General features: G+C 44.3%; 1 protein-coding gene across 2 annotated transcripts in view; it reads left to right on the forward strand.

The window, feature by feature from the left end:
• The window catches only part of WBP1L (WW domain binding protein 1 like), an 872089-nt gene that overhangs the window by 682046 nt on the left and 162842 nt on the right, over positions 1-27201 (forward strand). For both annotated transcript variants that reach the window (XM_044056551.1, XM_044056552.1), the window contains one exon: positions 15577-15738. In XM_044056551.1, the coding sequence (XP_043912486.1) occupies positions 15577-15738 (162 nt within the window). The remainder of the gene's footprint in view (positions 1-15576; positions 15739-27201) is intronic.

The following is a 27201-nucleotide window of genomic DNA, read 5'->3' on the forward strand; positions in this document are numbered from 1 at the left end:
TTTAAATAGTTTTTGGGTATGTCTTTATTATATTACAGTAGTTTTTTTTTTCTCTTGATACTGTGTTGTTCATTATGGCTGACCAGGTTTCAAAGAATGTCTAAAATGTGGACAGAAAATGTCCGTTACAGATAGCCATGTCAACTCTGTATATTGTTTGGGAGCCTTGCACCTTCAGGAAAGCTTCTCCATTTGTCATTCCTTCTCTTCCAGGGTTCTTCAGGAGAGAAAGAGAAAGTTAATTGATAGAGGACTAGTCAAACCATCATTTCAGGAAGCTTTGAGTGACCAGGACAGGTCTAGTAAATCTTCAAAGTCTTCCAAGGCTTCTTCTTCTTTGGAAGTAAAACAATCCAAAAAAACATCGATGTCAGCTCCACAGCCCTTGGAGCTGAGTGTCTTGTCTTTTCGGAGTCGGTCCCCAGTCCTGGAACTGGTATCTGAGGTACCTAAATCGCCAATCCTGCAATCAGTGCCTCTATCCATCCATTCATGTTGGTCTTCAATAAGCCTTTCTGATTTGGATGTGGAATGTGTGGTGCAGAAGTTGTTACAGGCACCGGCGTTTGCAACATTTTTATCAGCTCCGACCCAAGTGGTTTTGGAACCGAAGACTGTATTGCCATCTCCTTCTTTTCCTCCTCTGAGCCATACTGGTCCTTCGGAGCCATCGATCTTGATGATCGTTGAGTCTTCGGAGCCGACGTCTATTCCAGTGTCATTGGTCCCATTTACTCGGACGTCCTCGGTGCCAAGCGAGGAGTCTAGGAGCTGGCACTCTCTGGTGGGGTTCGGGGAGGATAATCAGACTGAATTGTCAGTTCCGACTTTGCCTTTCTGAGCCTCAGCTCGGATGAGCTTGGCTCCTACCTCTGGTTCGGAGCCTACTGTCCCGGTGCCGGGGGGATCAATGGTTTCCTCGGATCCATTGGTCCCTTCTCTTCGCAGCAGAGGTGCCTTCGAAGCCATAAGGAGAGTTATGTCTCCTAAGACATCTATGACTTCAGGTCCAGCTATCTTCTCCCCAAAAGCGCCTATGTCCGATTCTGCTTCACAGATCCTTTCTAAGTGTAGAGACTCATAGCATCAGGAAGCCCCTTTAGGTGGCCGCTGCTCTTCCAAGACCTCAACAAAAGTTCCCACTGACGAGGTTCCCAGGAAGAAAATCTGTAAGAGGAAGCACTTCGACTCCCCGCAGGAGTCTCTCACATCCGATACTTGAATGAATCAGAAGGGTCCCCCTCTGAGGATATCTCATTTGCTGAGATATTAGAAATCCTTAGGCAGAGGGGTGACTGGCAGTCCACCAACCCTACTGAAGACGAGTCAGTTCTCCTGAAGGTTTTCGGGTCTCAACCCTCCACCTCTTGGGTGTCTCTGCCCTTTGATGAGCTCATGGAGCTGGTCTCACGAAGGGCGTGGGTGTCTCCGGATACCATGGAGCCTGTCCCCAGGAGGCCTAATAAATTTATTTCTGCCCCCCCAGGAAAAGTCTTTTCTTACCAAGAGAGTGTCAGTTGATGCCATGGTGGTGGTGGCAGCCACCAAAAAGGAGATGTCGGAAACTTCTTCCTCTATCCATCCTCCTAATAGAGATTCTGGGATCATGGCTAGATACAGGAAGCGCACGTACAGTTCAGCGACTTCTGCCCTGAGTTCACTGAACTATCTCACTCATTTTACGAAACTGCAAAAAGATCTCCTAAAAGAGCTTGGAGATGCTCTTCAGGGTACAGTAGCTGCAGGAGCTTCAGACAAAGTCGCCTCCCAGCTTGCTACTCTCAATTCCATAGTGAATTCATCCATGTGCCTCATTTCATATGCAGCTGATGGAATGAGTAGGGCAGCGGGTACAGGAATTGCTCTTAGGAGACACTCCTGGATGCGCTTGTGTTACTTCGCGGAGCCGCCCTTTAAGTCATCCTTTGTCAACACCCCTTTTGATGGCTCTTCGCTTTTCGGGCCCAAAGTTAAGGAAACTTTGACCAGGTATGAACAGGAAGGAAAGACTCTGTCTGCCATCGGAGTTCATTTTTCCACCCCTACCAGACCCTACCCCAAGGTCAAAAGGGAGGAAAGATGTGGTTCCAAAAAGCCTTTCTGGACATACGTGGTGAATCCCCCTTCATGGGCAGAGGAGGGGGCAATAATTGAAGATCGCGGCAGAGTCAGGTCTGCAAAACCAGCGCAACAGAGAACAGTTCTTTGGGAAGCCCTACCAGCGCTCCTGAAAGGAGGCCCGACTGTCCTACTCTGGAGGCAGTCGGGGGTCACTTATCTTTGTATCCAAGATGCCTGGCTCAAAATAAATGACATCTGGGTACAAAGTATAGTTTCCAGGGGATATTTCATTCCTTTTGCCACACCCCCTCCATTGACAAAAATCCCAGACGTTCCACCCAGTTACAAAGAACAGGCAACAGTAGAGGTACAAACATTGCTAAGAAAGAGTCATCCAACCAGTCCCAGCAGTCCATATAGGATCCGGAACTTACTCATGATTCTTTTTAGTTCCAAAAAAAACAGGGACTGGAGACCTGTTTTGGACCTTAGCAGGCAAAACAGATCTGTCAAGAAAGAGAAGTTCCGGATGGTCACGCTTCAGTCCATACTTCTCTTCTTAGGGAAAGACAATTGGATGTGCTCAATAGATCTCCAGGAGGCGTGCTACCATATAAAAATGACCAGGGATCATCTGCACTTCCGGCTGGGAGCGAATCATTACCAGTTTCGAACCCTGCCCCTTGGTCTCACTACAGCCCCCAGAGTGTTCACCAAATGTATGGCAGTGGTCACACTCACCTGAGACGTTTAGGATTCCAGGTGTTTCCGTACCTAGATGATTGTTTCCTCACCACCACCACCAGGCATCAGCTTATACAAGCCAGGGACACCACTCTTTCTTTCTGCAGTCATCTGGGTATTACAATAAATTCAGAAAAATCTGCCTTGTCGCCATTGCAACACATCGTTTATATTGAAGCAGAATTGGACACCACCAGCACCACTTTGAGACTTCCAGCAGAAAGAGTCTTACCACTTTGAGACTTCCAGCAGAAAGAGTCTTACTACTCCGTCAGCAGGTTTACAATATCATATCCAAAGACAAGGCTCCAGCATCAGAAGTGCTAAAATTGTAAGGCATGATGGCAGCTGCAATATTAGCGATACCGGTGGGTCGCATGCACATGCGGATTCTGCAATGGCTGTTATTCACTCAGTGTTCTTACCAAGAGCTCCCAGTGTCTCATCTCATAATAATCACAAACTCATGCAAAAAGTATCTTCAGTGGTGGTTGACCTCTTTTCATGTAACGATAGGTCGTCCTTTTGTTCTACCCCCACCAGTGGCCACAGTGACCAGGAACGCTTCCCTGATAGGATGGGGGGTGCATTTTCAGAGAAGAACAGCCCAAGGCACATGGACTGAACAGGAGAAACATCTACATATCAATGTCCTGGAGATGAGAGCATTACTTTTATTGTTGCAGTACTTCCAGGATTCTCTTCCTCTGGGAACAATTGCGATTCAGACAGACAACATGTCAGTGGACTGGTATTTGAACAAACAAGGGGGAACCAGGTCCTACCCTCTTTGTCACGAGGCTCTAACAGTATGGCAGTGGGGTACATCCACCGAGCGCTTTCTGTTAGCAACGCACATCCCGGGGAAATCCAACAGGATAGCAGACAAACTGAGCAGAACAATTTTGTTGCCTCATGAGTGGTCCCTTAAGAAAGAAGTAACGGAGAGAGTTTTCCGCAGGTGGGGCCAGCCATGCTGCGACCTTTTTGCCAACCACATGAACATGAAATGCATAAGCTACTTTGCCCTGATTCCCCCTCTGGGCGAAGCCCCAAGGGACGCAGTCATACATGATTGGCCTTCGGATCTCCTCTATGCATTCCCACCAATTCCCTTGATACCCAAAGTATTACAGAAAGAAAAAGCCCTGGGAAGGACCATCATTCTAATAGCCTCTCATTGGCCTTGTCAGATTTGCTTCCCCTTCCTTCGACTTCATCAATTGGAAGACCCTTGGATTCTGGACCCAGTTCCAGATCTTCTGACACATTCGTCAGGGGATCTTCATCCCTCTCTTCAGTCCCTGAAATTGACAGCTTGGCTGCTCCAGTTCCCAACATAGCCAGGTTCCATAACCTCTTAAATGAAACGCAGCAGATTCTGATATCATCTCATAAGTCCTCTACTAGAAAGCTATATCTTCGCAAATGGAAAAGATTTTCTGTATGGGCCTCTCAAAATAACATTGATCCCTACCAAGTCCCTATTGCCTCCATATTAGAGTTTTTGACTATGCTTTTCAATAAAGGAGCTGCAGCAGCAACAGTTCGGGTTCAACTTGCTGCTATCTCTGATTTTCACCTTGGCTTTGAAGGATTGAACATAATGTCACACAGACTATCCAAAGCCTTTCTCAAAGGGACTTTTCGTCTCAGACCACCTGTGAAATCCCCTTATACCCCATGGAATCTAAATGTTATGTTTTCACGCATTTTTCTCCCACCTTTCGAACCAGCTTCCTCATGCGATTTGAAATATTTGTCATGGAAGACTATCTTTTTAGTAGCCATCACTTCTGCCTGTAGAGTGTCAGAGCTTCAGACCTTGTCCATAAAGCCTCCTTATTTGATTTTCCATGCTGACAGAGTCTCCCTGTGAACAAATTCTTCATTCTTGCCCAAAGTTTGTACTGAAACTAACCTTAACCCAGATTATAGATTTGCCAATGTTCTTTCCCAAACGCACCAACAACTTACAGAATATGCTGCACAAGCTTGATGTTCATAGACCACGCTCAGATTTTACTTGGATAGAACAAGGGAGTTCAGAAAATCAGAACAGCGTTTTGTTTCCTTTTCAGATTCCAGAAAAGGTATACCAGTGGCAAAAACAACCCTGTCTAAATGGTTATCTGATTGTATCACATTTGTCTATTTAGCTGCTAATAGGCCCTTACAACACAAAATTAAGGCTCATTCTACCAGAGCAGTGTCCACATCTTCTGCTTTTTCTGCTAGACTTCCTATAGACAACATTTGTGCAGCAGCCATTTTGTCGAGACCTCATACCTTTATCACTCATTACAAAGTTGACAGGGCCTCCTTTGGCTCTACTGTCCTGAAAATATCCTCCCGTGAACCACCCGAGTAAGATGGTGCTTGAGACGCTACCCATCTGTAACAATGAATGGCGAGATATAACAGCTTCACATAAAGAAGATGTTCATCGTGTTTCACTGTTGCGGTCATTACTCTTGGGTTATCCTGCTGGCAGGCTACCCTCAGTTGGCCAGAATTCCAAAGTCTAGGTCCGGCGTCGGTTGCTGTCACCTCTTCCCTGATCAGTGCGCCAGGGGTATAAACGATGCAGCCGACGCTATTTTCTTCAGCCTTTCTTGCCACGTGGTGCCCGAAGCAAAAGCAGTTCGCAAGTGCCGGTCGGCAGACTCCTGAGATTTTCAAATCTGAATTTCAGAACCGAAGTCTTCATTAAAGCTAAGTACCCGTTAGAAACTTTTTTCTTGCTCCAGACCGATGTCAGAAAAAGTTAACAGTTGTATTTCTTGTGGGAAGCAAATACCTCATAAGGATTTTCACTCTTACTGTATTCCTTGCCTAGACCCTGATCACAACATTGCTAGCTGTCGGTTTTGTGCTAGATTTAACCAACGGCACTATTAAGCGTCGGTTCGATTTTGCATTTCATTACTTTGGCCGAAGATTTAATTATATAATGCCGTCGGAACAGCCGACAACCGGAGTTTCATCTCGCCTTCATTCTTACTTCCCACCATCCTACACCTTCCAGGGTTTTTCGAGGACCGAGGTACTAGATTCTTCCTGGTTGCTCAATCCTTCTATGGCTTTCTCCTAAAGAGTGATGGAATGACCCATGTAATTATTATACGCAGCAAACAAGATCTGAGATAACTCCAGGTGCATCATGGGATATGGACTTGGCCTCAAGCTGTCTGAAGACCTCGAGCTTTGTAGTAGGCTGACTTGGAGCCGAGGATCAGCTCCGAACCCATCTGTAAGAATGAAGGCGAGATGAACAACTCACATGGAACGTTATGGTGAGTACATAACTTCTTTTTTTTTTTTTTTTTTTTTTTTTTTTTTTTGTATATAGCCCTGTTTCATCTTTGGGTCCAAGTTTTGGCTGTATTTGTCATGTCAGTGATGGCTTATGTCTCCATCTTGGCATTGATCTTATTTCTGGGTTGATCATTGTCATTCTACAAAGCTCGTTTCCAGCTTGAAGTGAAGTCTAAGATGATCCTTTCTTGGCCTCAAACTTCTTGCAATATAGATAATTGTGGCACTGACAAGGTTTTCCCCAGTAGTAACTGTTGGTATCATCCTTGTGTCCATCAACATTGACATCAATGCTGAGGTGTACAGTGTTGATTTACATTGCTAACATGTACTTGTCAGTCAACTGTTCCTCTTGCCTCCCATTTTCTTGTCCCTTAGCACTGACCTTGATTTAACACACTGATATGGGCTTTCATGGAGTCAAGCTCACTTCTCATTGCTGACCTTTTTCATCTTTGTCTACCAACCTCAGTTCTGGAGTTCACTGGCAATAATCTCAATGTAGGCTGTTTCTTTATGATCCCTGGACTTGACCTATTGAGAGCGCTTCTATTTGCATCAGTTTGCATTCCACCCAACTTCCTTTTTTAATTAGGATATAAAGGAGAATCAGATGGTGTCAGTTTTTTATGATATATTGTTCAGACTTTTTACAGCACTTCTTCAGTCCCCTGCCTGTTAGGGTGGAATAGGCATTTGTAGCATTGGGCTCCCTTACAAAGTTCTTTTTCTGACATTACTAAGTTTTAATATGGTATTAAGGTAGTAAGCATTTCCACTTATATTTGGGGCTCATCTGTATATGGAACTGAGGCACGCATAAGATTATGCAGCTTTAGCTAGATATACAGTGTGCTGTTATGTAGCTTTTTCCTCCTCATTCCCTGTTTGAACTGAAGATGTGACTTTATTGTAATGTTTGCACTTAACACCATTATATTGCATCAGTTGTATTAGACTGCTTGTCCTCCCCCCTCTAGTTTTGACTGCAAGTAGGCCATATAAATGATCAGCTAAAGTGTAATTCCTGGAATCTGTGTATTTACCTAGTCTATAAAGGAGATTTCACCATCAACCCTGCCCTGGATGGTGGCTAAAGTTATTTACATCTATACCTCACTTCCAGTGTTCAGAGGAGGTGTCTATGAAGTGTGCATAGTTATGTTCACATTTTGTGCTGTACCCTCAAGTAAACGATGCCTAATTGGTGGTCTCTGCTCAAGATTGCATTCTGCACTGTTTGTGTTAATACAGGTTATTGGTAGTCAAACTTTTCTATTTTGTACCTTATTGTACTCTACAACTTCATGCATAATGTTAAAAGAGTTTCCGGGTATTTATCCCATTGTATCCAAGAACTTGTACCATCCTGCCTGTCCTGAATGGAATACATTTCCAAATTTGTCTTCTGAAAAGTTGTTGTGTTCATATCCTTGTTGTTTAGGGGGAGAGCTTTTGAACTTTGTTATACAGATTTGTTTATATTTTATGCACTACAGTTTGATAGACCAGGCTATCAAGTGGTAGTTTGCAGGATGGGCATAATGTGTAAGGTCTTTACCTTACACATACAAAGGTGTAGGGTTTGATTCTGACTTAATTATTGGCTAAACTTGTAGTAGTCAGCAGACTGCTAGCCTGGTATTTATGTATGAACCAATGAACCTAAGTGAAGGGTGATATAGTTCAGTACTGTGGTCACCACAACCTCAGTTAATGCTTCATTGCTTGGTCAGATGAGTCACTGCTCTTTCATCTGACTGGATTACTGTTCTAACAACCCGATTTTTGATTCTAAGTTTCAGTCTGATGGTTCTGTTCTTTTGTTTTTAATCATGTCTTGCACTTCCCTTATCTGTCTTGAAACTGACAAATCTGCTGTATTTATGCTTGATGTGACACATTGTCCTTGGGTTTTGTGAAAACTTCATGATTAATCTTGTATGCCAGTACCTGTGAAGGTGCAAGTATGTGTGTGAGCACACCGCTAGCATGTTAATATCATAGCTGCCAAGGGGCACAATCTGTATTACCTTTGTTCTACCACATAGACTTTGGAAAGTTTTATTAGTATTCTGATGTTCATCGTGTTACCCTGCTGCAGTCATCACACTTGGGTTATCCTGCCGTCAGGCTGTCCCGCAGTTGGCCAGAATTCCAAAGTCTTGGTCCGGCGTTGGCTGCTGTCACTTCTTCCCTGACGTCAGAGTGCCAGGGGTATGTCAGAGGCATCCAACGCCATTTTCTTCAGTCTTTCTTGCCGCGCAGTGCCCGAAGCAGAAGCAGTTCGCAAGTGCCGGTCGGCCGACACCTGAGATTTTCGAATCGAGTTTCAGTCTGAAGTCTTCAAAGCTAAGTACCCCGTTGGGGAACCTTTTCTTGCCTCAGTCCGATGTCAGAAAAAGTTAACAATTGCATTTCTTGTGGGAAGCAAATACCTCATAAGGACTTTCATTCTTTTTGTATACCTTGCCTAGGCCCAGACCACGAGGTCACTGGTTGTCGGTTTTGTGCTAGGTTCAATAAGCGAACTATAAAGCGTCTCTTTGATTTCGCACGACACTACGGTAGAAAATTTAATTACATTTAAAATTTAAACACTAAACCCGGAGCAACCAACTACCGGCGTGCATAAAAAACGTAAGGATAGGGACAGGCAGCCTAGATCCAAGCCGGACTCCGAGGCCTCGGCTGGCCTGGTCGCCGGTTCTCCGGTTTTCAGTGAGGCACCTACGCAGCCCCTGGCTACCGCGGAATTGGATCTCCAGGCTGCATCGGATCCTCCAGCAGAGATTTCTAGGCCGACCCAGCCTTTTTCCTTAGGCCCAACCGACGACATCGCAGTAGGGGAAGCCGGTGCTACAGAAACATCTTCGGTTTCTGAAGGTGTCTTCAGACTGACTACCCTCACCATTAAATCTTATGCTAAGCTTAAGACTCCTGTAAAACCAAAAAAGCCTACACTTCAGTCTCCAGGTCAAGGCCCTATGCCTAAGAAACAGATGCTTAAAATGGCTGAAGATTTGATATCTTTGATCAGGAGTTCCCACCCCCCCCCCACCCCCGACAAAAGGCCTAGACAAGAGGAGGATTATGTCTCCTCTGATCAGGTGTCTGTTTCCTCAGGCTCCACTGAGGAACAGGATTACTCCTTTCCCCCTTAAGAAGATTCTGATGCTGAAAACTCAATTCTCTCAGCTTCTCCCCCTGAAGACTACTCCTTTGGGGAAACCTTACACACCATGAGGGAACATTTCCACTGGGCAGGTCAGGACTACTCTGACTCAAAGAAAAGGCTCCGGGAGTTTCTTTTACTTCCCCAGCACAGACCGCTTGCTATCCCCCCTATTTTGGACATAGTAGATGATGTTTTCTTAGAATGTAGTTTAAATCCAGATTCTCTGCCTCCTGCTCCAGCTAAACCAGATAGATACTATAGAGTGCCTGACTCTCAAAAATTCCTTTACAAAAGCCCTGCTGCTGATCCAGAGACAGTCTCCCAGGGTCCCAGAGGGGCTAAGGCTTCTATGGCTAAAAATCCTGTACCTTCAGAAATGGACTCCAGAGCACTAGACCGGTGGGGGAAGAAGGTTTACACCTCTACTACTCTAGCTATGAGAGCACTAAATTGTCAATTTCACATGCTTAAGTACCAGCAATTCCTTGCGTCTCAAATAAAACAAAAGATGGGCAAGCTCCCTCAACAGTCTGAACTCAAAGAAATGCAAGATCTGTTGCATGCAGCTGAACAGGTGGGCAACATACTTTACAATGTGGTTTTGATGCCTTGGAAGCTTCCTCCAGAGCAGCTGTTACTGGTTCTGTTATACGTAGGCATGCTTGGTTAAAGGAACATTCTCTGCCTGATCATGTTAAAGCAAAGTTACTGGAAGCGCCCCTACAGCAGGATGTTTTATTTGGGGTTAAAGCAGAGGAGGTTTTAAAGAAAATGGAGGATAAGGCAAAATCTATGCAGACGGTCAAAGATTTCTTACAGGTACAGCCCCCATGCTTCAGCAGAAATTGGGCAACAAAAAATTGGTCCTTTCCAGCTTCTGACAGGCCACAGAGGGGTAAATACAGGCGCCCAAGGGGCAGAGGACAAGCACAAATCCCTTACAAACTTCGCCAATGGGGCGCTTCAACACAGAAGGGAGGAGAAGACACGTCCCAAACCACTAGAAGGTAAACACAATGACTTAAACATCAAACTGCCAAGCAAAACCCTCTTGGCAGCATCCTTGGGAGGAAAATTAACACTTTTTGCAGACAACTGGCGCATCGTCACAAAGGACAAATGAGTCCTAGACATTATCTCACACGGATACAGATTCCATTTCCACACCTTGCCAAGGATAAAAGGAATGCCAAACCTGCCACAAAATCAATGGGCAGAGGCACAAAAACAAATTACAGCTCTCATGGACATGAAAGCCATCTAACTGGTACCTACACCGGAGCAAGGCCAAGGCTTTTACTCAAGGCTCTTTCTAGTCCCCAGAAAGGACAATGCTTGGAGACCCATTCTGGACCTTTCAATTTTAAACACTTTCTTGCAAGTACCCAAATTCAAGATGCTAACACTACAGCAGCTTCTTCCCATGTTGGGCAAGAAAGCTTGGCTAGTAACCTTGGACCTCAAGGAGGCATACCTGCATGTCCCTATCAGACAAAATTGTAGAAGATACCTCCGTTTCATTGCAGGTTCAACCCATTACCAATTCTCTGCACTGTCCTTTGGCTCATCTACTGCGCCCAGGGTCTTTACAAAATTCCTGGCACCAGTAATTGCGTACTGCAGACAGAGGGGAATTCAAATATACCCATACCTGGACGACTGTCTCATACAAGCAGAAAGCAAGGACATTCTTTTACAACACCTGGCTTTTGTAAGACATCCTCTAAGTTGCCTAGGGTACACAGTAAACGAACAGAAATCAAAACTAGTGCCCTCACAAACTATGACATTCCTGGGTGCCAGCTTGAATACAATGGCCCAGATGGCTTATCTGACGTCAGACAAACAACTACAATTAACTCAGTACTTCAGAACAATGGCAACAAAGACCCAAATCCCTGGAAGAAAAATTCTGCAGGTCTTGGGCTTCATGGCATCTTGCATACTACTAATACCATTTGCAAAACTGCATATGAGGAAATTACAATGGTACCTAAAAAGCGTATGGACTCCACACAGTCACAGCTTGGAAACAATGATAACTCTCATTCACTGCCTTCAACAGGAGTTTCTATGGTGGTCACAGGCTTGTCACCTCAACAAGGGTCAGCCTTTCACCCTACCCCCAGCCAGGCAAACTATGACAACAGATGCATCGGACTTTGCCTGGGGGGGGGGGGCACACTTGGCAGGACAGTGCGTTCAAGGCTTATGGACAGCAGATCAAAGGAATCTGCACATCAATCAAAAAGAAATGCTAGCTGTACAAAATGCTCGGACAGCCTTCAAGGACCTCTTGCATCCAGGACAGCTTATCATAAGGACAGACAACACCACAGTAACGTGGTACATAAATAAACAAGGGGGCACACACTCCTACCCTCTATACAGGCAAGCAATGACCTTGTGGAACACAGCACTGGCTTACCAAGTTCAATTACAAGCTCAATTCCTGCCAGGAAAAAAGAACATATTGGCAGACGACCTAAGCAGAAACATCATGGATCCCCACGAATGGAAACTGGATCCACAAGTATTCGCAATGATAACTCAAAAGTGGGGGCTCCCAGACATAGTTTTGAGGGCTGGCAAACAGGTCTATCAGCTAACAAAGTTTTGCACAAGGACTTTTCACCAACAAGCTTGGAAAGTGGACGCACTCTCATTCAGTTGGAAAATGCTAACAGTATATGTCTTTCCTCCACTACCCCTTCTCACAAAGGTGCTACTGAAAGTCAGGATGGAGAGACCCCGAATGATACTCATTGCTCCAGACTGGCCACGCCAGCACTGGTACCCACTATTAAGGAATATGGCCCATGGCCTACCATGGATTCTACCACAAATTACCCACCTGCTCACACAGCAAGACAATCAGATTCTACACAGCCAGCTCAAAACCTTAAACTTGGCTGCATGGCAAATCACCTAGGCAACCAGCCAGCTCCTCTCTCACAAGCTGTTATGGAGGTTATTCTGGAGACCAGAAGGCCCAGCACCAGGAAAGCTTACTCAGACAAATGGAAAAGGTTTTGCGCCTGGAACCAAGCTAAAGGCCAAAATACCCTTTAGCCGGACATACCTCAGATTCTGCAATATCTAACTGAGATGTTACACAAAGGGCTTTCTTTTTCATCTATTAAAATCCACGTCTCAGCTATTTCTGCTCACTACAACACGGATCCTCCCTTATTTTCACATCCACTTTTAAGGCAGTTCCTCAGAGGGGCCAAGAACATTAGGCCTCCCAGGAGAGCACCAACACGTAATTGGGACATCAATTTTGTTCTGGAAAAACTCACGCTACCTCCTTTTGAACCAGCTTTCTCAGCTGACCTAAAGTTTATATCATAGAAGACTGCCATGCTGCTAGCAATCACTTCAGCTAGAAGAGTTTCAGAGCTTCAGGCACTAATGGCAGTAGAGCCTTTCCTCATTTTTCATCAAGACAGGGTTTCTCTACGAACTAACCCCTCCTTTATGCCTAAGGTGGTATCCAGTGTGGCCCTAAATCAAACCATCCATTTACCCACCTTCTTTCCAAATCCGCAGAACAAAGGAGAAAGACTCCTGCATTCCTTGGGCATTCACAGACAGCTACGTTACTACTTGGATAAAACTAAGGTTTTCAGAAAATCTGACCAGCTTCTTGTATCCTATGCTACAGCATCACAAGGAAAGGCTATCTCAAAACAAACAATTTCCAAATGGATAGGACATTGCATACGTTTTTGCTACACCCACCATGGAAAACCAGTTCCTGCTACCATAAGGCCCCACTCTACCAGGGCAGCAGCTACATCTACAGCCTTCCTCAGGGGGGTACCAACCAAGGATATTCTGGAAGCTGAAACTTGGAGTTCAGTACACACCTTCACCAAACATTATCACTTACCACTTTACTCTAAGACCAGGGTGGGCTTCACCACTGCAGTTTTGCAGGGCCTTCTAGCCCCCTCTAACCCTGTTTGACTCCTCCGCCCATCCTTAGCTTTGGGATTCTACCCAAGTGTGATGACTGCAGCAGGGTAACACGATGAACATAGTACAGTTTTGTACCTACCATAAATGTATAGATGTTCAAGTGTATACCCTGCTGCAGTCCAGGTTGCCCTCCCTCCATCCCCTATAAAACTAGCTGAACTTATGTCTATTTTTTACAACCTCTGTGGAGTATTTGCTTGAGCCTTAGGGTTTTGTTTTACTTTTTTTAAGATAGCTATATATATGTACACATATTTTTGCCTACCTATTCGGGGCACCTGACATCTGGGGCAAGAAAAACTGAAGAAAATGGCGTCAGATGCCTTTGATATACCCCTGGCGCACTGACGTCAGGGAAGAAGCGACAGCAAACGACGCCGGACCAAGACTTTGGAATTCTGGCCGACTGCGGGACCGCCTGACGGCAGGATAACCCAAGTGTGACGACTGCAGCAGGGTATACACTCGAACATCTACATTTATGGTAGGTACCAAACTGTACTTTTATCTTCATTTATCTATCTCTCTTACCATCCATCTCCAAATTGTGGATTAAAAGAGAGTTGCAAGTATTCTACAAAGTTCTATGATGGCAGTTATAACCATATAGTTGTAATCTTTTCAGTTAAGGAGATTCCCAGTTTGTTTCCTTATTCCCCTTGTTAGAGATTCACCAGTGACACCAAAACAAGTTAAGATTTGCCATTAGAAATTTCAGCTGAGCATATTTCCATGGCTACAGCTGCACATTCCTAAGCAGTGCTCTTAAGAGCACTTAGAAAATTATAAGGTGGTAATACTTATGCAGTTGTAGTGTTAATGCTAGTAAGTGTAGAAAGTTTAAAGAAATTGCTTGGAAATCTCTGCTGAAGGATTTTAACACTCCAGTAAAGTTGGAAGGGATGTTACTATGGCAGATGCATGTTTAAAGGCGCAATATGCACTTTATTTTCACACAGGGAAGTGTGCACATGCGTCTTTACTACTTTTTTTTTGCCAGACTGTTAAAATAATTGTCTAACTAATGATCAATTACATACCCTATGCTAATGCAACATAACTAGAGCTGGAACCTAAGAGCGCATTAAGTGCCTCCTGACCTCCCATGAATATTAATGCCGTAAACACGGCTATCTAATCTTCCATGTTCGGATGCACTTTTTAAAAATGGTCCATTTATAAATGGATGTGCAACGGCCTTTTGTTTGTATAAAAGTGTTCACGTGCATAAAGATGCATTCAAGATCATTTTGCGCCTTTTAAGATGATCTTTACTATTGTGATAAAGGCAAATATGGAACATGTGTATACATGTTTTGGTTCTGTTAGAGAATCAGTGCAAATTGGTGGTGTTATGACTCATTGAAAAATCATTAGGTTAGCCAGACACTTTCCAAATCATTGATCCTTTTGGGATATTTCAAAATAACATATTTGACAAAAAAAGGGTTTACACTAGTAACCTTTAAAAAAAATAGAAGTGAAAATGTAAAATTGAGCCAGTTGTTTCAGGGGAAATAGATAGTGCAGGCAAGCTGGAGAGAGGAGAATTACAATGACAGGTTCTAAACATAAATTTGTATTCAGGTGGTATGAGCCATCATAATGTAATTGGAATCAAACTAAGTATGTGGTAAATGTAGCAGACTCTCAGTCTTACGGATTAAGTAAGTGTTCAGGGGGTGTTAGCATGCCAGTGGGCTGCCTAGTGAACAAGCGACATTATGGAGCTGGGATGACCACACACAGTAGAAGAGTGACCGAAGATGATACAGAATGAGATCACACCTTCTGAAACCAAATAAATCTGTGCTGTCCTTTCTGTTTATCTGATTTTAGTCTGACATGAAGTCTTCCATAGATAAGTTATAGAAGTTGTGTGTTCACTTTTCTTAGTTATTTCTTTGTCCTTGCTTTTTTGTTCAATTTTTTTGAGTCAAGGTGTACATATGTTTGAGTATAGCAAAATGTTGCATGCTAAAATTGAGCAGGTGAGTCATATGCACATTTTGACATCTAGATCAAGGTTGAAATCCTTGCATCGATGCCAACTGTAAAAGAAATAGAGTGGTAGTACAGAGTTAAAAAAAAATCTGATCTGTTTAAATATGAGAATTATTTTTTAAGTCTGGACTGCTTGTATATATCCGCAAATGAGAACATAAATTGTTTGGAGTATTTTGAAGTTAACTGTAAACAGAGCATTTTTCCTTGAAATTAGTCCATATTTATTGACTGTAAAAGCTTTAAAGTCATTTTTTTCTGTTTACATGCATTTCTTTTAATTTTAGGGTTCTGGCTGGTCTGGACTGTTATTATAATATTAAGTTTCTGTTGTGTTTGTCATCATCGACGTGCAAAACACAGACTACAAGCTCAGCAGCGCCAACAAGAGATTAATTTGATTGCTTATCGGGAGGCTCACAACTACTCTGCAGTACCTTTCTATATGAGTATGTATCCTTCAGGTTATATGACTTGGCTAACCTAACTCATTTTTTATCCTAGATTCATTGTGTTGCTTTTATAGCCAGGAAACCAGAAGAAAAGGGCTGATGGCTATAGTAGTTTAACACAGTACTGGTAGAATTTACATAGTAGTAACGTTATGTGAAAAAAAAATGCATTGCAGGTATTCAGTCTGAAACTTTGTATGAGAAAACTTAACATGTTCATCATTCCCATTGCTGCAGTAGCTGTGGGGTGTGTCTTGCCATGACACAGCAACTTTCCAGCTTCCAAAACTCTAGATCCTCCTTCAGAGCCACTCTGACTGCAAATGGGCCAGCTCTGAAGAGGGGAAATCAGCAGTCAGATTGGGGAGTCTTTAGCACTTCTTGCCACCGTTTGACGAAGCAGCTTTGAGACTGCAAAAGTGCAGTAGCAGGCACTTAAGCTTTTTTTCTCTGGCAAATAAGTCCCCGTTCCTCACACAATTTGCCATTAGATTTATTTTAATATAAAGTAAAAATAATCCCTTTAGGATGCCCTTCTACACAAAAATTGATTTATATATATTTATGTGCGTCTCTCTCTCTTGTATAGAAAGGTGTGTGTGTGTGTGTGTGTGTGTGTGTGTGTGTGTGTGTGTGTGTGTGTGTGTGTGTGTGTGTGTGTGTGTGTGTGTGTGTGTGTGTGTGTGTGTGTGTGTGTAGGTGTGTAGATGTAGCTGTGTGTGTGTGTATATATATATATATATATATATATATATATATATATAATATATATATATTATTTATATCTATATATATATATCTATATATATATATATATATATATATATATATATATATATATATATATCTATATATATATATATATATATGGGTTCATGTGAAAACGACGACACGCAAAAGAACGACATTCACTATATCGAAACGAAACCATCGACATTGCAAAACATCGACACTACATTTATACGTAAGTACAGCGCTAACATGGGTCCTGCAGGGGGGAAGTAAAGGATATGATACGACACTGTACCCATACTCCTTCCCCCCCCCTGCAGGACCCATGTTAGCGCTGTACTTACGTATAAATGTAGTGTCGATGTTTTGCAATGTCGATGGTTTCGTTTCGATATAGTGAATGTCGCTTTTTATGTCGTTTTCACATGAACCCATATATATCTATATATATCTATATATATATATATATATATATATATCTATATATATATCTCTCTCTATATATATATATATATATATATATATATATATATATATATATATATATATATATATATATATATATATATATATATATATAGAGAGAGAGAGAGAGAGATACAGTGCAATGGAAAATTATTTGCCCCCTTCCTGATTTCTTAATGTTAAGTTGTCTATCTCGCCTTCATTCTTGCTGGATGGGTTCGGAGCCGACCTCGGCTCCGACTCGGCCACTCTAAAAGCTCGAGAGTTGGTTACACCGGCTCGAGGCTCCCCTTATATCCCACAATGCTAGGCGTGAGTTACCTCGGATCTCGTTTGCCGCTACAGCGATCGAGGTGTTGGTTTTCTACCGGCTTCTTGGTAAGTGACTTTCAAGTAAAGTTAGTGTACTTAAACCCCTTTAGTTTTAATTCTAATACTTGTTTCCCTTAGTTTAGTGGAATTTTCTCCATTTTCTCTTAAAATCCGTTTTTCTCAAGAACTTATAAGTTCTTCCCTCGGGCCTTCAGGCCTTCTTCCCATTCCCTAGTGAGTGTGTGTGCTGTGTCTCTTAATTTAAAACCTTGTTAGTAGTTTTATTTTTTGAGTTTAAAATAAGGTAGGGTGTAATCAGGGTGTTTGACTGTGTGTGTGTGTGTGATTACACTTTATAAAATGTCTAAGGACACAAAGGTCTCAGGCTTCAAGAAGTGTGATGCGTGCTGTCAGAAAATGTCTCTGACAGACGGTCACACTTCTTGTGTCTACTGCCTGGGACCTTTGCACCTGCAGGACTCCTGTGCTGTTTGCCATGGCTTCAGTCCCAGGGTCCTGCAGGAAAGAAAAAACAAATTGATTCTAAGAGGTTTACTCAAACCTGAGGACTCCCTTACTGTCTCTTCGGGGAAGCCCTCCAAGGTTGCTAGGTCCTCGGCTCCAGCTACTGAGCCGAGACCTAAGGCTACTAAACCTCCGTCTTCATCGGCTCCGGCTGGAGCCGATGAGTCTCAATCCACAGTTTCTGTGGTTCCCTCGGCTCCGGCTGGAGCCGAGGTATTAGAAATTCCCTTGTCGGCTCCGACCGGACCTTCGGAGCCGGCATCTAGGAAGAGATCTAGGTCACCATCCCTTGGCTCCGTTCATTCGGCTCCAGCATCTCCTCTGCTGTCTGAACGGAGCCATAAATCTCACTCCTCTAGGTCATCGAGGCTGTCGGACCATGACCTTCAGAGGGTAGTGAGTCGACTTCTTAAGTCCGAGGCACTGGCCCAAATGCTTCAGAGCCCGACTCATCAGTCGATGCCTGCCTCTGTCCATCAATATGTTCCTCCTCCGACTCCGTTGAGCTCGGAGCCGGGCGTTGAACCGAGACTGTGGTAGCGTCGGAGCCGATACAGATGTCTTCGGCTCCGTCGTCGGCTCCGATTTCTTCTTTCGAAGAATCTCGGCGCCGGACTTCCCTCGTCGGCTCCGAGGGGGTGAGTGGCATCAGACCCTTGTCCGACCCCGCTCTTCCTCTCGGAGCTTCGGCGCTGGTGAGTTCGGCTCCGACATCGGCCTCGGAGCCATCACTGTCGGTGCCGAGGGAGGTTCTCAGCTTCTCGGAGCGGGGACCTCTGGCTCTGCCTGACAGGGGTGCGTTCGAGGTCATGCGGAGTGTGTTGGAACCTGGCTCTACTCCACAGTCTGCTCCGTCTGCCCCTCCCTCTACGGTGCCTCAGGTCAAGTCGACTCACTCCCTCATCCCGGACCGCAGAGAGCCAGCTCCTCAGGAACCCCCTGTGGGGATCTCATCCTCTTCCGAGGCCTCTCCTGATTTGGCAGAAGAGCCCCCTCGGAAGAGAAAGTGTAAGAGGAAACACATTGACTCACCTGAGTCCGTCACCTCTGACACAGATTTAGAGGATTCCGAGGGTTCCCCCCATTCCCCTTCTGAAGATGTCTCTTTTGCAGACATTCTAGAAATCCTCAAACAGAGGGGAAACTGGCCAGCCCTCAACCCTTCGGAGGATGAATCTGTGTACCTTGAGGCGTTTGGCTCTCGTCCTTCTACCTCCTGGGTGTCTCCCCCCTTTGACCCCCTCATGCAGGTGGTAGCTAAAAAGGCATGGACGGCTCCTGATTCAGTGGACCCCACTCCCAGGAGACCCTCAAAATTCATAACGGCACCAGCAGACAAACAGTTCTTGACAAAAGGAGTATCTGTGGATGCTATGGTGGTTGCTGCTGCCACTAAGAAGGAACGAGCTGATCCTTCAGTACCTGTCCATCCACCTAACAAGGAATCTAGGTCCATGGACAGGTACGGGAAGCGGATGTTCTCGTCAGCGACATTTGCTATGCGTTCGCTGAACTACCTATGCCATTTTACTCGTCTTCAAAGGGACTTGATCAAAGAAGCGAGTGACATGTTGAAGGATCCTACAGCTGCGGGTTTTCAAGATAAGATGAACACTCAGCTGGCTACCCTGAACTCCATAGCTAACTCCTCCATGTGCCTCCTTTCTTATGCGGCTGATGGAGCGAGCAGGGCCGCAGGGACAGGTGTGGCCTTACGTAGGCATGCCTGGATGCGGCTATGCAATTTTGCGGACCCCTTTAAAACGTCTTTCACTAATTTCCCCATTCGATGGATCATCTCTCTTTGGTCCTCAAGTGAAAGAAACCTTGACAAGGTGCGAGACTGATGGCAAGACTCTTTCTGCCGTCGGAGTCCGTTTTTCTACTCCTTCTAGGCCTTACCCCAAAGGCCAGAAAAGTGGGAAAATGTGGTTCCGTAAACAATCTCAAGGGACTTCGCCTGACGCACAAAGTCGGTTCCCCGCCAGAGGCAGAGGCGGGAATAACAATGGTAGACGTCGCCCTCGAGGCAGGGGGGGTTCGCAGAACCAGGGCAATCGAGAAGCCTTCTCTGATAAGCCCTTTCAGCATCCCTGAGGTGTTGCCCGACTGCCCACCTTCGGAGGCAGTCGGGGGAAGATTGTCACTGTACCCAGAAGCCTGGCTATCCCTGACTCAAGATAAATGGGTACAGTCCATCATTTCCGAAGGCTATTCCATTCCCTTTCTTCGCATTCCAAACCAATCAAAAAAATCCCTTCCAGATGTTCCACCCGCCCAAAGGGATCTAGCGGTTTTGGAAATTTCAAAGCTGCTTGCGAAAAGAGCAATTCAGCCAGTTCCAGCAGACCAGCAAGGATCCGGAATCTACTCAAGGTTCTTTTAGTTCCAAAGAAAACAGGGGACTGGAGACCAATTTTGGATCTCAGTATCTTGAACAGATCAGTCAAGAAAACAAGATTTCGGATGGTCACGCTGCAGTCCATCCTTCCCCTATTGGGAAAAGGAAACTGGATGTGCTCTATAGACCTTCAGGATGCGTACTATCACATAAAAATGAACAGACGCTCCAGAAGATTCCTCCGCTTCAGGCTGGGAACCAGTCATTTTCAATTCAGGGCCCTGCCCTTTGGTCTCACCACTGCCCCCCGGGTGTTTACCAAATGCATGGCAGTGGTAGCTTCTCACCTGAGACGACAAGGATTCCAGGTGTTTCCTTATTTGGACGACTGGCTCCTCACAGCTCCCACCAAGCATCTCCTTCTGATGGCCAGGGATTAAACTTTTCGCATTTGTCAAAAGTTAGGCATTTCAATAAATTGCAAAAAGTCTGTTTTGTCGCCTTGTTGTACTATTATCTTCATAGGCGCAAATCTAGACACAGTAGACATGTCTGCGAGACTAACAGATCAGAGAATAACAGACATACACAAACTGGTCTCACTCCTTTTCAACAACAACAGAATCAAAGCCAGGTTATTTCTGAAAGTGTTGGGAATTATGGCGGCGGCCATACCTCTGCTTCCATTAGCCAGATACCACATGAGAATCCTTCAATGGATGCTCTTTACACAATGGTCATACCAGCAACTTCCAATGTCCCACACCATTATGATCACGCAGGCGTGCAGAAATCATCTCATGTGGTGGATGTCTTCCCTCAGCTCTTATTGGGAAGACCCTTTGTTCCTCCCCCTCCGGTTGCTACTCTGACAACGGACGCCTCCCTGATCGGGTGGGGGGGGCATTATCAGGGCAGGACGGTCCAGGGCACATGGCAACCAGACGAATGCCACTTGCACATAAATGTTCTGGAGATGAGAGCAGTGCTTTTAGCGTTGCAAGCCCTTCAAGACTCTCTTCCCTTGGGAACGATTGCAATCCAGACAGACAATATGTCTGTAGTGTGGTACATCAACAAACAAGGCGGAACCAGGTCCTACCCCCTGTGTCGAGAAGCTCTCAGATTGTGGCAATGGGCGATTTCTTCTCAGCGGTTTCTGATAGCAACGCACATCCCCGGGAAGTCCAATCAAATCGCGGACAAGTTGAGCAGAGCTATCCTCATGCCTCATGAGTGGTCTCTGAAAGACTCTGTTGTGAGAGAAATTTTTCTCAAGTGGGGTCAGCCTTGCTGCGATCTTTTTGCTACTCCCCAAAACAGCAAGTGCAGAGATTATTTCACTCTATTCCCTTTACCAGGCCAACCCAGCAGAGACGCTCTAGTCCAAGTTTGGCCCCGGGGACTTCTGTATGCATTTCCTCCTTCCCACTAATCTCTCAAGTGATACAGAAAGCTATCGCTCAGAAGGCCTCGTTGATCCTCATTGCTCCTTACTGGCCTCGACAGGTGTGGTTCCCCTTTCTACATCAATTTCTAGTGGAGCGACCTTGGCATCTGGACCTAGTTCCAGATCTTTTGATCCATCAATCGGGTCAGTTTCATCGCTCCTTCCCCTCTCTGAACCTCACTGCTTGGTTCCTCCAGTTCCAACCTTAGCCAGGCTTCCTCAATTATCTCACTCTGTTCGAGATATTTTGATAGCTTCCCATAAATCTTCCACTCGGAAGATTTATTTGAGTAAGTGGAAACGCTTCACATATTGGGCTCAAGGAAGGGACATAGATCCTTTCACTGCTTCCATCCAAATAGTCCTTGATTTTCTAGCTGAACTCTTCCATGCAGGTTCATCTCCTTCTACTCTTAAAGTTCAATTGGCAGCTATTTCTAACTTTCATGTGGGTATTTCTGAGTCTGCCTTAATGTCCCACAAGCTTTGCAAAGCCTTTTTGAAAGGAGTTTTTCTTCTCAGACCTCCTATAAGAAATCCTCCTTCTCCTTGGGACCTAAATTTAGTTCTTACTTCTTTGATTCTTCCCCCTTTCGAACCTGCAGCCTCCTGTTCGTTAAAATTGCTATCATGGAAGACTCTCTTTCTGGTAGCTATTACTTCAGCTAGAAGAGTTTCAGAACTTCATGCACTCAGCTGTCGACCTCCTTATCTATTGTTCCATAAGGACAGGGTATCCTTACGAACCCAACCCGTCCTTTTTGCCTAAGGTAGTCTCGACGTCAAATCTAAATCAAAGCATTGACCTCCCTGTCTTTTTTCCAGAATATTCCAATAGGTCTGAACAAAAATTACACTGGCTAGATGTTCATCGTCAGTTGAGGTACTATTTGGATAGAACAAAACAATTCAGAAAATCTGACCAACTGTTTGTCTCCTATGCAGAAGGCAGAAAGGGACTTTCAGTTTCAAAGGTATCATTATCTAGATGGCTTACATCTCTGATTTCCCTTGTTTATGAAATTAGACACCAAAAGCTGCCTAATAAACCTAAGGCCCATTCCACCAGAGCTTTGGCTACTTCTTTAGCCTTCCAAGACAGACTGCCTATTGACACCATTTGTGCAGCGGCTACTTGGGCTACTCCTCACACTTTCATTTCTCATTATAAGTTGGATTTAGCTTCTAGGCATAGAGCTAACTTTGGTTCCACTGTTCTCAGGAGTCTGTTCCGTTAGGCCACCGGGACAAGGTGCTAGGGACGCGGTCCCATCCAGCAAGAATGAAGGCGAGATAGACAACTTAACATATAGAAGTTATGTTCTTACCATAACGTTCCATGTTAGTTGTCTTCTTCTCGCCTTCTTCTTGGCCCCACCCTCCTTCCCCCTGGCCTGGACAGACCTAGAGGAGTTGTGATTGTAACCTCTCTTTCTACCACCTCTTTTATTAGGCATATGCTGTTGTGCATATTTCCTGGATGAGGATATAGGTCACCCTTCTTTCTCCCTGTTTTTAGAGGTGGACTTTGTTTATAGTTATTCTGATACTATTATAAGCTGGGGTTAGCTTACAAACGAGATCTGAGGTAACTCATGCCTAGCATTGTGGGATATAAGGGGAGCCTCGAGCCGGTGGAACCAACTCTCGAGCTTTTAGAGTGGCCGAGTCGGAGCCGAGGTCGGCTCCGAACCCATCCAGCAAGAAGAAGGCGAGAAGAAGACAACTAACATGGAACGTTATGGTAAGAACATAACTTCTATTTTTTTTGCATGTTTGTCACACCTAAATGATGTTCTTCGTGTTTCACTGTTGCAGTCATGCAGGTAGCCCTCAGTCGGCCTGAATACCAGAGTCTTGGGATTTCTGCATCGGATGCTGTCGCCCCTTCCATGACATCAGGATGCAGCTGACGACATTTTGTTTCAGATCATCAGACAAATTTAAATATTCGAGAAAGATAACCCAAGTAAACACAAAGTGCAGTTTTTAAGTGATGATTTTATTTATTAAGGAAAAAAAAAACTATCCAAACCTACATGGCCCTATGTGAAAAAGTAATTGCCCCATAAACCTAATAACTGGTTGTACCACCCTTAGCAGAAACAACTGCAAGCAAGCGTTTGTGATAACTGGCAGAGTCTTTCACATCTTTGTTGAGGAAATTTGGCCCATTCTTCTTTGCAGAATTATTTTAATTCAGCCATATGTTAATTACCACATAGGTGGCAGTACACTAAACACTGAAAGTGTGATAAGAGACTTGGGGACACAGGTGGACAGTGGTCTCACTTTCAATAACCACATCGCCACAACAGTCAGGAAATCCTTCTATGTGGCACACCTCATCACTAAGGGCTTTTCATCCAGAAAAAAGGAGGTAATTGTCCCACTGTACTCATCCCTCATTAGACCCATTATAGAATACAACACCCCATTTGGTATGTACCTCTCAGGACATCTGCAACAACTGGAAAGGCCACAGAAATACCTCAGTAAAAGAATCACAGGTCTAAAGCAGATGCCGTATGTGACCACCTTAAAAAACTCCAGCTATTCTCTGTTGCATATTGTCTACTCTGAGGCAATCTCTGCTTAACATACAAGGCCATGTCAAACCCAGAGCTGTTGGACATGCTACACTTAAATAAATCCCAATCCCTCAGAGCTACATGCTCCAGGGATCTAAACCTTGTCATCACAATAAACAAAACATGCTGGAGGGGTAGGTTCCTGACCCAGAGACTCCCCAGACTCTGGAATAGACTGCCCATACATGTCAAGTAGAGCGCCTCTTTAGCCATCTTCAAAAGCAACCTTGATGATTGGATGGGAGAAAAGAAATTCACCCCGGGGATCACATCAGTCACCCTGCTAGACAGGGGTCCAGGGAAGTAAATAGTGTGGGAAGAAATTGCCAGGGAATTGTTATGGCTAGGCTTGTATAGGCCCTAGGGCCGATAGCCTAGTACCAACCTATGAACCTATATTGGAGTGTTTCCCAGCATGAACTGCCTTTTTAAGGTCATGCCATAGCATCTCAATTGGATTCAAGTCCAGACTTTGTATAGGCCACTCCAAAAACCTTCATTTTTTTTTTTTTTTTTAAGCCATTCAGAGGTGGACTTGCTGGTGTGTTTTGGATCACTGTCCTGCTGCAGAACCCAAGTGTGCTTCAGCTTGAGATCACAAACTGATGGCGGACATTCTCCTTCAGGATTTTTCGGTAAAGAGCAGAATTCTTGGTTCAATCAATCAATCACAGCAAGTTGTCCAGGTCAGAAGCAGCAAAGCAGCCCCAGACCATCACACTACCACCACCATTTTGACTGTTGGCATGATGTTCTTTTTCTGAAATGGCGTTACTTTTACTCCAGATGTAATGGGATGCACACCTCCCAAAAAGTTCAACTTTTGTTTCTTGGGAATCATCAAGATGTTTTTTGGCCAAAGTGAGACGAGCCTTTGTTCTTTTTGGTCAATGGTGGTTTTCGCCTTGGAACTCTGCCATGCATGCCATTTTTGCCCAGTCTCTTTCTTGTGGTTGTCATGAACACTGACCTTAATTGAGCCATATGAGGCCTGCAGTTCCCTAGATACTGTTCTGGGTTCTTTTGTGACCTCTTGGATGAGTCATCGCTGCACTCTTGGGGTAATTTATTGTAGGCCGGCCACTCCTGAGAAGGTTCACCACTGTTCCATGTTTTCTCCATTTGTGGATAATGGCTCTCACCATGGTTCGCTGGAGTCCCAAAGCTTTAGAAATGGCTTTGTAATCTTTTCCGGACTAATAGATGTCACTTACTTTGTTTCTCATCTGTTCCGGAATTTCTTTAGATCGCAGCATGATGTCTTCTTTTTTGGGATCCTTTGGCGTACTTCACTTTGTCTGACAGGTTCTATTTAAGTGATCTCTTGATTCAACAGGTCTGGCAGTAATCAGGCATGGGTGTGGCTAGTGAAATTGAACTCAGCTTTCCCAAAAATGTGATTAACCACAGTTACTTCAGGATTTAACAAGGGGCAATTACTTTTTCACATAGGACCATGTAGGTTTGGATATTTTTTTTTTCCTTAATAAACACAATCATCACTTAATAACTGCATTTTGTGTTTACTTGGGTTATCTTTGTCTAATATTTAAATTTGTCTGATGATCTGAAACATTTGTGTGTGATAAACATGCAAAAAAATAAGAAGTCAGGAAGGGGAAAATACTTTTTTATTGCAGTGTGTGTGTGTGTGTGTGTGTGTGTATGTGTATGTATATATATATATATATCTATATATATATATATCTATATATATATATATCTATATATATATATATATATATATATATAAAGTAAAGAGATTCGCTTTACATGCTTTATGTTTTAAAATGTCAAATTTCATATGGCCGAGACCATATGATCGACGTTTTAAAACATCGGACATGTTAAATGGAGAGCTGCATACAGCTCGGAACGGGAAAGTTTCCCTTTTCCTTGGTGTACTGCTATCTCGGAGGTGGTATATTTAAATAGCAGGGGGTGTGGGGGGGGGGTGCAGGAGGGCTTGCCCCCTGCAAAAACGTCCTAGAAATTTTTTTCTTTTGTTTTTCCTTTAAACGTTCAATGTTTTAAAACTTGAAACATATGGTCTCGGCCATATGAAATTCATTGATGATCTTCATGTTTCACTGTTGCAGTCATCACATTTGGGTTATCCTGCCAGGGGTATCCCTCAGTTGGCCCAAATACCAGAGGCTTAGCACCTCTGCGTCATTTGCTGTTGCTCCAGGGCTGACGTCAGGCCGTCAGTGGTATAAAATCAGGCAGCCGACGCCATTACAATAATCTTTCTTGCCGAGGAGCCCGAAGCAGAAGCAGTTCGCATAAGTGCCAGTCAGCCGCTACCTGAGTTTTCGTTTCTGAATTAGAAGTTGAAATCTTCTAAAGCTAAATACCCCATTGGGGTCCTTTTTTCTTGCTCTAACCAATGTCAGAAAAAGTTAACAATTGTCTCGCCTGTGGAAAGCAAATACCACACCGAGATTTCCATTCTTACTGTGTAACTGTTTAGGCCTAGACCATGACATCCCTCGCTGTCAGTTTTGTGCTTTGTTCAACGCCAGAATTATACGTTGTTGGGCCCTTGTCATAGCTAAATACTTTCGCTTTCGATCTCCATATTCTGAAATGGCTTCGGTAAGCCATCCGACTACCGATCTTCCAAAAAAAGTAAGGATAAAGACAGAGACAGACCGCACAGGTCCAAAACTGCCGACACTTCCATAAAGCTAGTTGCCAGTTAACTGGTACTTACTGAGGTGCTTCCGCAGCCCTTGATGCCCGCTTCTGTGGATTTGTAGGTCGCTACCGAGACCCGTTTGGAGTCGGTATGCCGTGGGACTTTTCTTTGTCTAAGGATCCTGCAGATGTCTCTACCTTGGATGGGTCCGGAGCCGGTGAGCAGGCACCAGCTTCCGAGGAACCTTCTTCTCATTACCGATATTCGACACAAACCGACGACTTCTTTCGTGTCTTCAGTTCTTTCTAAAACTACTGAGTTCCTAAGGCCCACGGTACGAACTACACCTAAAAAAAACAACAACCCAAGCTCAATCACCCGCTTCCATGCCTCAGTCTCAAAT

Source organism: Protopterus annectens, chromosome 14.part0, assembly GCF_019279795.1.
Source record: "Protopterus annectens isolate FY-2018-M chromosome 14.part0, PAN1.0, whole genome shotgun sequence".
In the NCBI taxonomy this organism is placed as follows: domain Eukaryota; kingdom Metazoa; phylum Chordata; order Ceratodontiformes; family Protopteridae; genus Protopterus; species Protopterus annectens.